At 50.6% G+C, this 11,789-nt stretch overlaps 1 protein-coding gene across 1 annotated transcript; it reads right to left on the reverse strand.

The window, feature by feature from the left end:
• Positions 1-4,725: 4,725 nt before the first annotated feature.
• Cstb (cystatin B) lies at positions 4,726-6,834 on the reverse strand. Its single transcript, XM_052743874.1, has 3 exons — positions 6,644-6,834; positions 5,377-5,478; positions 4,726-5,083 (listed from the first exon to the last, which is right to left on the reverse strand). The coding sequence occupies exons 1-3, from the start codon at positions 6,707-6,709 to the stop codon at positions 4,955-4,957; spliced, it is 297 nt and encodes a 98-aa protein (XP_052599834.1). The 5' UTR covers positions 6,710-6,834; the 3' UTR covers positions 4,726-4,954.
• Between the last annotated feature and the right edge of the window lie 4,955 nt (positions 6,835-11,789).

Here is an 11,789-nt window from a genome sequence, read left to right on the forward strand (position 1 = left end):
CATAATACCCATTCCAGATGGCCTTTTTGTGGCAGCAGGCACAAGCAGAGCTTGGTAGGTGAGGCCTCAGGACAGGGCATGGGTTAGAAGACAATACCTTAGCCGGGCGGTGGTGGCACACGCCTTTAATCCCAGCACTCAGGAGGCAGAGGCAGGCAAATCTCTGTGAGTTTGAGGCCAGCCTGGTCTACAAAGCGAGTTCCAGGAAAGGCGCCAAAGCTACATAGAGAAACCCTGTCTTGAAAAACAAAAACAAAAACAAAAAAAAAAAAAAAGAAGACAACACCTTAGACCCTGGTGTTTACTGTGCCAGTGTCCTAGGATTAAGCGGATCCCCAAACATTGTCTCCACGTTGATACCACATGCCTGTGACTCCTTTTAGAATGAGGTGGTCGAGATGAAATTAGTGGTCACAATAGATTAGGTTGGATTGTTCAACTGATGACTGGTGTCCATGTAGAAGGGAAATCTGGAGGCCCAGAAGATGGGACGCGGAGGCAAGAGACTGAAGGAGGTCAGCCCAGAGCTAGAGCAGGAGGCGAGAGCACCGTCTGTGGAGAGCAGCATGGCAGACACAAGGCACGGGGAAATGGCTTCCCTGGACCTTCACAGGGTCTCTCGTCCTGCTCACTTCTGGGATTTGGACCTCAGGCATCACAATTTGAGAGAATAAATTCTTGATGTTTAAGCCACTAGATTATGGCACTTGGTGTGACAGTCTCTGGATAATATGTCTTGGTACTCATGTCCAGGCATGGACCCAGGTATTCTTAAAGCTTGGACTTAACTGTGGTCCAGAGCAAACAGCTTCTCCTGGCTCCAGCTCCTAGCACCCACACTGGCTACTGGACAGGTCTCTACAACAGGCAGACCTCCCTCTCTGCTCTAAGGCCTCCCACAGCTCTCATGGCTCCCCATAGGCCTCACATTAGAAACACCACTCAGCTTTATGCATGGCAGCTCCCAGCCCCAGGCCCACAGAACCCACAGTTTCTTCTGCTTCTCCAGTGATTCTGATGACCTCCAGGCAGAAACAGAGTTATGCTGTCTTCAAACAGTCCATTATGACTTCTGGACATGCTGGGAGTGGAACGATTCCACCCCTCAGGTCTGCAATTTTTCCCTTGCAGAACATGCATCCAATTATGATTACATGCATTGTTATCACTGCCTTAATGAGGATCTAATTTCATCCCATCAGCTGCACCTAATAGTACTTTTCCCGGTGCAGGCTGACGGTGCAGGAGGGTGTGGTGGTACCACCTGGCCTGACTTCTCTCCCAGCTGGGGAGGACACTGTTAACCTTCCTGGCTGTGCTGCTAAGGCTCTCTCAGACTTCAACCAGCCCAGTACATGGCTACTCTGCTCGGCTAGAGTAGAGGCATGGGGTGCAAAGTCCTCAGACTTCAAAACAGTAACTGAGAACTCTGGATGCCCGAGGGCTCAGGACCGCACCTGCTGCTTGGCACTGAGATCCTGGGTGAAGACCTGAGGCTCTTAGGACAGAGGATGCTCTAATTAGTACCTTCTCAATCCCCCTATCCTCCAGGGCAGCATGGGGAACACTGTAAAGGGGCTGGTTTCGTGGGGAGGTGGGGCAGAATGAGCATTTTCAAACTGGCCTCACCACACAGGCACCAGCTCAGAACAGCCCATTCTTGCACATGCTGAGCATTTCACACCACCCTTCACCGGTCTTTCCCAGCTGGCCTTGAACGTGGTGCAGGTGCTAGAGATGCCTAGTGCCAGCACATGGTGATGCTGTCCAACTGTGCAGCAGCACCTGAGCATGCCAGTGATCATCCAAGGGACAGAGGTGGTGAGATATCACACAGGTGCCAGTCTCTGGAGCGGGACCCGACCTTAGGCACAGGGAGAAGCCCCGCCTACGGTAGGGGTACCACTGATGGCTTTACTGATTTCTTGAGTCATTTGTTTACATTGCCCGGGCAGGACACTCTAGGGAAAGGCATGTCCATCAGAATCATGAGTAAAGTCTGGATTTTAGGGTCTAATAGGGATGTAGTCCATTGCAAGTGAGTAGGGGTGTGACTATGTTGCCTTCCCACTGTTCCAGAATGAGCATCTGCTGAGACTAAGGACTCAGCATCCTGATTGGTTCAGGAGCTCGGGCCTCCTTACCAGGGGCTTGCTAGGTCTCCAAGTCCTCAGCTCTGGCTGTGGTGGGCACACAGATCATCCCGGTGGAATAGCTCAGCATTATTCCACAGGGATCTTTGAGGTCCTTCAGCCACGGTCAGGCTCGCTCCTTGAGTGTTCTCAAGCAACGCGAGCTCTCGCTCTGCTACCGCCTGGGCAGTGGGAGAGACCCTAAGCCCCCATGACTTCCTCTGCAGATCTCAACTGGAACATGGCTCCTTTCGCACACCCGTCAGACTCCCACCGCTCATTTACACCCTGCAGACTTGTCTGCTGAGTCTGGATGTGAAATGTCCCCATAGGCTTTTGCGCTGGAGGCTTGCTCCCACAGCATGTTCTGAGGTGACTGGCACGTGAGGGTGACTTCATCAATGGGTTAATCCAGGGATGACTTCATAGCTGAATGGCCATTCGGAGGAGGGTCCTGGTTGGAGGAAGGAAGTCACTAGGGCTGTGCCTTTGAAGTACATAACTTGACCTCCTTGGTCCCTTCCTGGCTCCATCTGCCTCTGGTTACCATGAGGTGAGCAACCCTGCCCAATCACATGCTCCTAGTCATGGGGTCAGAGGTCACAGAGCTCAGTTGTCCCTCCCTACTTTACTCAGGTGAGGAAAACAGCTTCCAGCATGCTGTGAGCACCACCAGGATGGCCTGAGGTGGCTTTGCTCCTCTGCACACTTCCTCCAGGAGTCAACCGGCCCTCCAGGTGTTAGAACAGCCATCATCACAGTGCACACCCTGTGACCCCCATCCTGGCACCAGAGTACCCCAGCAACCCCCACACTGCTGCTCCCTCCATGCTCTCCAAGGGAAGCAGTTGATGAAACTGACAACCTTGTAGAAATCATTTTACCAACCAGGGTTCGTACCAGACCCCGTGACAGTTACAGCTTGTATCCAGGTCCCACAGTGATCTTGCTCGGTTCTGCTTACATGCACAGCTTCTAAACCCAGCTTCTGCCTGCTCTGGTTGCTCACTGTGGTGTGTGTGTGTGTGTGTGTGTGTTAGTTAGCGTGCGCGCAGGTGGGGTGGGGGTATTTCCAGTCACAGCTGCTGATTCACCTCCCTTCCTGTTGGATGACACACTGGCCCCTTCTTACATCCTCAGTAGCATCTGCCCTACCTGCCTTACTTACACTCAGCCTCTTGGCCAGGAACAAAGCAGATCTCACATTTCATGTCCATCTACTCTCTTTGGTGCTGCTAAGGATCTAACCAGGGCATTGGAACGCTAGGCAGGCATTCCACCCCTGAGTTCCAGGTTTATTCTTGGGGCTGAGCCCGTTATTCTTCTTCACCACCCCCTCCCCAGCTCTGTGCACTCACTTAGCCTTACTTATCACCAGGGTTCCTAAGTCTGTCTGTACACTCGCCACACAGTCTTGATGTGCCTCGGAGGTGACCGCAGTTCAGCAGTCCTCAGTAATGTGTTTACAGCCTGACTCTGAACTCAAGCAATGTCACCCATCTTCCTCTTTATAATGGATGACACTGACCCCCTGGGGAAGACCACTGGCCTTCCTAAGTGGAGGCAGACTGGCCAGGGTGCCTCCACTTGGAAATACACACACACACACACACACACACACACACACACACACACACACACACACACGTACGTTGTGCTCTGAGCTGTGTAGTTATCTGACAACCGTGGTGTGGCAGAGCAGTGCAGCATGTGAATGTGTCCCACCAGCCTAGTGCTGACGCTCTAGAACAGGTCGACTCACCCCAAGCCTTTTATCATAGGAGACTGAGACATGGGAACAAAGTCGTAGCTGAGCTGAGCCGTCACTAACAACGCAGGTTAGACGCCAGGGGTGAGCCCTGACTCTCCCACTCAGGTGCTGCGACTTAGTGAACCTGGTCACTCCAGTGCCCCAGAGCAGAAAGTCTTTCCCAGGGTAGGTCAGGTCATGCCTGTCACAGAAGGGGCTCTACCAGCTGGGCCACTTCAGCTATGACCAACTGTGGTTTTACAAGGTTGGGGATTAAACCAGAGCCTGGTGCCAGTTTATAAATGGTTCAGTGGCTAAAGACACCCGCTGTGACCTGAGTTCGATCCCAGGGACCTATGTGGTAGGAAAGAATCAGCAGAAGCAGGCTGTCCTCTGACCTCCATATGTATACCGTGGCATGCATGTATATATTCATGTATGTGCACACACACTGGTAAATAATGTAGAAAAAAAGTTAAATAGCAAGTAAACAATTACTTACCTTTTCTTGGCATATCTATGTTATGACTGTAATTTTTGTTTGTTTGTTTATTTTTTGGGGGGGGGTGAGCTGAAGATCGAACCCAGGGCCTTGCACTTGCTAGGCAATCGCTCTACCACTGAGCTAAATCCCCAACCCTATTTATTTATTTTTGAGACAGGATTTCTCTGTGTAGCCCTGGCTATCCTGGAACTTGCTCTATAGACCAGGTTAACCTCAAACTCACAGAGACCCGCCTGCCTCTGCCCTCCTGAGTGCTGGGATTAAAGGTGTGCGCCGCCACTGCCTGATGGTGACCGTGACTTTTAAACAAAGGGAAAAATTCTAAACAAAGGAGACAGTTTGTATAGGACTCTAAAAATATATATTTAGAGAGAGATCACAGATAGCTTCCTGAAAATAATTCCTTGGAAGAAAACAAACACAATGCAATTTGGGAATCACAGAAGAAGCTGCTTAACCCCACCCCCTCCATCACAGAGGGGTATTTACTTTGTGGTCCCAGACACAGAAGAAAGAGATGAAGTGTTTGGCAAAGCAGGGCCTGCAGGGGCTGCAGGGGCTGCAGAATCAGAAGTAGCTCAGCTCATCATGTTGTTCTTTGTTGGTCTGGTACGAAGACAGGGTCAAGGGCTTGTTTTCATGAGGCAGGGCTCTGAATACCCTCAGGTGCACGAACTTATCATCACCAACATCAACCTGGAGGGAGAGAAAGAGGAGCCCAGGAGGGAAAGGTGAGGTCCCAGCTGCAGGCTCTACCCGGCCTCAGAAGAGCTGAGCCACAACAGGGCACCAGCAACAGGGCCCGTGACAATGCTTGTCTCTTCCTTCAAGGCCAGGAGCCCCGGCACCCCAAATTCATCCTCTCACGACCTGTATGTGTCTTCTTAAGGGGCGTCCCTCTAAAAGAAGAGGTTGCAGAAAGAACACTCTCCTATACTCTAAGATTCTGTCCTCAGTCCTTCCCAGGTCACTCAGTACTCAGTACCCACCTTGATAAAGAAGTTGGTGCCAGCCACCACCTGTTGCCTGAAGGATATGGCTTTAAAGACGGTGAACTTCTGGTTTTCTTTCTCTTCAAGCTGGGATTTCACCTGGATGGTGGGCGGTAAGGGGAGGACTCAGACTCATCAGTAGGTGCTTTCCTGCCTCTCCCAGAGTTCCCCCTGCCAGCCCTCAACACCAGTGTTCCTCACAAGTGGGGACATGGTATGCTGTTGGCCCCACTGATGATGGGGAACACAGCCCCTCCTTTTTTGAGACAGGGTCTCACTGTGTCGCTATAGCTGGCCTGGAACAACGTAGACCAGGTTGGCTTCCAACTCCCAGAGATTCGCCTGTCTGCCTCTGGAGTGCTGGCATGTGATACCACACACCTGGCCAGTACTCAGTTCAGTCAGGGGTGCAAATCGGTCCGGGCTAAGCAAGAATGATGACAGACAAGGGTTGCCCGGGCCTGCCAGGGGAGGGCTTGGCAAGGGTGTCTGTACCAATTCCTCATTTTCAGGGTCTCATGGAGATGACTCACTCCTTCCTGGCCACTTCGGTCAGAGCACAAACCTCCCAAGGACAGTTCGGCTTGGTGGACAGGACCCTGGACTTGGGAAGTAGCAGGAAAACGGAAGGTCGGACATGTTTAGCTTTTCTTCTCTTGTTAATAACCTGAACCTCCCCAGCCGGTATTGACTCTCTGTTCTGCTAACAGCCACAGGACAGGCTGCCCGGACTCGCATTCACCAGCCCCTCCCAACCAGGGCCGCCCTCTGGTTGTAGCCTAGAAAATCTAGACACTAGCAAGTTTTACAACTTTTTTTTCCTAGTGGTGAGGTGTGTCCTGCCACTGAGCTATATATTCCCAGCTCTTTAAGAAGGAGACTGCCACTGTAGTCTAAGCTAGCCTTCATCGACCCTCTTGTTTAGGCGTGGGTTGAAGTCGGAGGGTGCCTCATCTTCGTACTAGTCTGCTTTTACCCCTGGGCTCTAGCACTGTGAGCTGCCTCCCTGAACTCTTTGGGGCCCGCTCATCCCTCCACCGATCCCGGTGAGTGTTTCCTAAGAGGTGGGCGGTCCCCTCGTACGCAAGCAGCTGCAGACACGGCCCAGTCCCGGAGTCCCGGAGGAGTCCCAGCTCCCAGCCACATGTGCGACCGCGCCCGAACCCTGCTGCAGGACCCGGGCTGGTCTGGACACGCCGGTCCCTTAGGCCGCCGGGTCCCCGTGGGCCTGGCTCCTGCTGGCCTGACCGGGGCCCAGCCTCACCTTGTCGGCGATCTCCTGAGTCTCGGCCGTGGCCGGCTGCGTGGCGGAGGGCCCGCCACACATCATCTTGGCTGCAGTGGACCTGGTGACACAGATAGATAGAGGTGCTAAGTACAGAGACAGCTAGGAGTCCTCGGTTCCGGGACCCTAGAAGAAGCTGGCTCGGCTCCGCCTCCGGGTGCGTGGCACGTGACAAAGCGACGGGCGGGGCGCCGCACCCTCCTCCTCTCCAGTGCCATCACCCGCAGTCATGAGACCCACACTGGGCGTGGGCGAAGAGTACGGCCTAGTGGATACCTCACGTCCCTTCCCCGAAGTGGGGTTGGGAGGCTGGGGGTAGTGATTGCCCCTCAGTGGCGCGGAGTGACTGTAGGAGCATCTCTGACTGGCCTAGGAGCATCCGAATCCTCACACAGGATGCAGGGATGGGTGGTGGTGGTGTGTCTCATTCTTTGCATGAAGCGGGTGGACACGAAGTCCAGCCTTGGCCGTCTCAATTCCCCCTTGCCTTGTGATCATGAAGTGGGGGCCTGGGTGGGTCCCTAGCCCTCCTTCTATGGTGTGGGCACAAAAACAGAGATGAATGAGGACCTAGAAGTCCCAGGTCCCCCCTGGTGGACTGAGTTTGTGGGTCCTGATAATCCCATGACATAAGAGCCTATGGGGGTCCCCCGTGAACTAATCTGGGAAGTCCATTCTTCCTTAATGAAATGGGTGTGGGCATACTTCCCTTTGTTGGGCTGTAAGAGCTTGGGGAATCCCAGCCCCACCACCAGCACAGAGTGGGGTGGTCCAGACTCCACTCTCTCATACCCAGCACAGGCTGGGACTCATGAGGACCCCAATATGCTTGGGGTCTTGCTTGAGTGTTAATCCTGAGATTCGTCGGAGAAAAACAAGTTCTACCATTTTAACCAAATTAAAGCAAGCTTTTATTAAAAGATTAAATATTGACAAAGATGGAATTTGTTCATGACCACCATCGGGAGACATATGTTGGTGGGGCTTAGAAGGACAAAACCCATAGGCCACCGTACTTTGAGATGCTTTGTTATTTTCAAGAACTACAACTCCCAGCATTCCAGGAAGTTACCTGGTCCTTGGGCAGGTGGGGCTTACAGGTTAACTTAGGGTCTAACATGACCTTCACTCCCAATCCCCCTGCTGCTTGTTTTTCCATCTGCAAAAATGTCAGAATTTGATCGCTGGATGTGATGGTGCCCGCCTGCTATCCCAGTCCTTGAGAGGCTAAGCAATCTAGCCTGGTGAGACCTTGTCTTAAAAATTTAAAAAGAATTTGGGACTGCAGAGGTAGCGCATCATAAAGTGCTTGCAATGCAAGGCTGACAACCTGAATTTGATCCTCAGAACCCAGGTAAAGAGCTGAGTGAGGGGCTGCAGAGATGGCTCAGCAGTTAAGAACACTGGCTGCTCTTGTAGAGGACCCTGTTCGGTTCCCAGCACCCACATTATAGCTCACAACCATCTGTAACTCTAGTTCCAGGGGATCCAATGCCCACCTCTGGCCTCTGTGGGCACCAGGCATGCAAGTGGTGCCCAGACATACATGCAGGCTGTGGTGGCAGCGGCAATAAAAACCAAACTAAGACAGAAGTTGGTATCAGGGACTGGGGTGTTGCTGTGAGAGGCTTGACCATGCTTTTGTTTGAAGGAATGTGGACTTTGGGACTTTGGATTAGAAAAGCAATTGAACACTTTAAGTGGGGCTTAATGGGCCATACAAGCAGGAGCATGGAGGACAGTGGTGCTGGGGGTGATTTGAAGTGTGGAGCCTCGCTCTAGAGGTTTCAGAGAGGAAGAGTATTTGTATGTGGCCTAGAGACCATTCTTATAATATTTTAGCTAAGAATGTGGCTGCTTTATGCCTTGTCTAAGAAGTCTACCTCAGGCTACCTTGGATTAATAGCATTGGCAGAGGAAATTTCAAACCAGCCTAGTATAGACTCTGCCCTGTGGTTATTAGCGTTCACTCATACGAAGATCTATAGTGAAAAGGAGCAAGCTGAGGAAGGAAAAATACAAAATGTACATGGAGAAATATGAATGCAAATATTTATATTACAAATGTACTATACAAATACAAAATGTTCAAGGGAAAAAGGGGTGCCAGGAAGTAGAATCGGGCTAAACCCTGTGTTCAAGAAAACAAACAGCTTAAACAAATTCCTGATGTTAAATGGAATCAAGGGAGTGGTGACCTCAGGGCAAGATCCTGCCCAGCTCAGCTTCTAACAGAGAAAAGGAATTAAAGGAAATCTTAGAACCAGGTGTGGTGGTACACGCCTTTAATCCCAGCACTAGTATGAGGCCAGCCTGGTCTACAGATCTAATTTCAGAACAGCCAAGCTTAGGCAGTGAAGAAAACCATCAAAACCAGAAAGCTGGTGAAGATGTGATTGAACAAGGGGGCTGTGCTCCAGCCCGCACAAGCAACAGAGCTTGGCAGCTTCAGTCACGTGGTTCTGGCTTTAGAGTCAAGGACAGAAGAAAGGGGTTATGGAACCTCTCTCTACAACTAAGGAAAGCTGCTGAGGCCAGGCATGTGTCAGGGGTGTCCCTGAATGGAGACCTAGAGAGGCCATTTCATGAAGCTGTGATGTTGAAGCCTGGATTTCCTTGGAGACCCCAAGATGTTGGAGATGCCAGAGTCACAGGATACCTGCTGAGGAAAGCTGCTAACAGGGAGTGGAACCAGCCTGAGAAAGAAGTGTGTTGTAGTCAACAAAGCTGAAAGGAGTTGGAGATCTGAAGAGTGCTTTGACATCTGACATGGAGATACAGTTTGGAGTTGCCCAGCTGGTTTTTAGTCTTGCTTCGGCCCAGTATTTCCTCACTGTGCTTTCTTAAGTGTTTTGGAATAGTAATGTATATCCTGTGCCATTATATGTTGGAAGTATGTGATATGCTTTTTTATTTTGATTTTACAGGGGATTACAGTTAAGAGATTGCATAATCACACACGATTGAGGCTGTATGATAATGAGTATTCAGAGACGGGTAATGCCTGGGGGGCACTCACCAACCTAAGACAGAGCACCTGTGTGGCCTGGGCAGGCATCTTCATGACAGGTAAGGTGACCTGCTGACGTCCCACGCAACCTAAGTAAGAAGCTCATTTTTTAGTAAAAGGGGGATCTGTAGGGTCCTGGCCCCCGTTTTGGCTAACTGTTGCCTTGCTTGCTGACCTTGACCTTGATATCCTCCCTATGCTAATTCCCTGTGGGGTTCCACCCTCCTGAATGCTTAAGGGAAGTTCCTTGTCTGTGTATCCTGCATAATGGGCGTTAACAGCTTAGATGCAAGATTGTAAAACATCGGTAGCGAACTTCTGCCCTCTGGGGTTCTCCCATTGTGCTGTAAGTCTGTATTTAAGACCTCTTCCCTCCTTCAATAAACAGCATTTGGCATAAAAAAAAAAAAGAAATATAATACCCCCCCCAAAAAAAAGAGATTGCATAAATCTCAGAAGAGACTTTGGACTTTTAAACAAGTTAGAGACTTTTATAGACTATGGGGACTTTTGAAGTTGGACTGAATGCATTTTGCATTATGATATGGCTACAAGCCTATGGGGGCCAGGGAGTGGAATGTGGTGGTTTGAATAAAAATGGCTCCCATAGGCCCATAGGGAGTGGCACTACTAGGAGATGTGGTCTTGTTGGAAAAGATGTGGCCTTGCTGGAGGAAGTATGTCACTGGGGGCAGGCTTTGAAGTCTCAGATGCTCAAGCCAGACCTAGTGTTTTCATCTCTTCCTGCTTCTTGAGGATCAAGATGTGGATCTCTCAGTTCCTTCTCCAGCACCATGTCTGCCTGCATGCCAACATGCTCCCCACCATGATGATAATGGACTAAACCCCTAAAACTATAAGCCAGCCCTAATTAAATGCTTTCCTTTATAAGAGCTGCCATGGTCATGGTGTGTCTCCACAGCAATAAAACTCTAACAAGACACAGACAACACACCCATACACATAAAGTTTTTAAAAATTAAGACAGGTAGGATGGCTGGCACTTATAATTCCTGCATTGGACAGAAGGAGATAGGTGAATCCCCAGGGATGGCAGGTCAGCCAGCCTACCCTCATCAGTGAGCCAGATCCCAGGGAGAGACTTTGTCTCAAAAAATAAGGTGCACATCTCTTGAGGAATGACAATTGAATTTGAATTCTGGTCTCCATGTATTTGATTCCAAGTGTGCACACACACACAAATAATAATAAAGAATTTATTGTAGGCTAAATTCCAACTTCAGGAACTTTGGGAGAAAAAGAAGGCAGGCGTGTTTAACCAGCTAAGGTTTGCTGATGGACTGCCTTGTCTTCAGTATCAAGGAAAACACCAGAAAATAGGGGCCCAGCAGGCTGCAGAATAGGGGGCACGTGGGCCAATCAGGACTGGGTTGGCTGGCAGGGGACACCCGCAGGAAGTAGACAGTGACTTTGCTGGGACTCCTTTGTGTGAGCCATCTCTGAGGGGGCAGAGGCTCACAAAAAGGGTTAAGTTAAGGGAGGAAATGGATGCATTTTATTTTGTTTTTATTTTTTTCTTTGTGTGTGTGTATGTGTGTGTGTACATGTATGTGGGTGTGTATGTATGTAGGTGTACATGTGTGCATGTGGGGAGGCCCAAGGTAGATAGATGCCAGATGTCCCCTCAGATTGCTGTCACCTTACCTGGTGAGGCAGGTTCTCTCGGTTGAAGCCAGAGCTCACCAACATAGCTAGTCTAGCTAGCGAGCTTGCTCCACAGCTACATTAAATAGCCAGCCTGCTCCAAGGAACCCTAACACGGACCCTGTGCCTTCCAGCCCTGTGAGAACCATTATCCCCAGCCAGCATGTTTGTGGGTTACAGAGATCTGAACTCCGGTCCTCACACTCGATGTAGCAAGCACTTCCACCTTTGAACTGTCTCTCCAGCCCCTGTTTGTCATTTTGGCACACGATCTCACTGTGTAGCCCAGGCTGGCCTTGAACTCAAGCTGCTCCTGCCTCAGCCTCCTGAGTCCCGGGACTGCAGGTATGGGCCAGTGAGAAAGAAGTTTTAAGAGGCCACGGCCATGAGCTAGAGATAAGCAGTTCTTTTTTAGGCCTAGAAACATGGAAGGAACCACGAGAGGAGACG

The sequence above is a fragment of the Peromyscus californicus genome, unplaced genomic scaffold, assembly GCF_007827085.1.
Source record: "Peromyscus californicus insignis strain IS unplaced genomic scaffold, ASM782708v3 Scaffold_19__1_contigs__length_69161282, whole genome shotgun sequence".
In the NCBI taxonomy this organism is placed as follows: domain Eukaryota; kingdom Metazoa; phylum Chordata; class Mammalia; order Rodentia; family Cricetidae; genus Peromyscus; species Peromyscus californicus.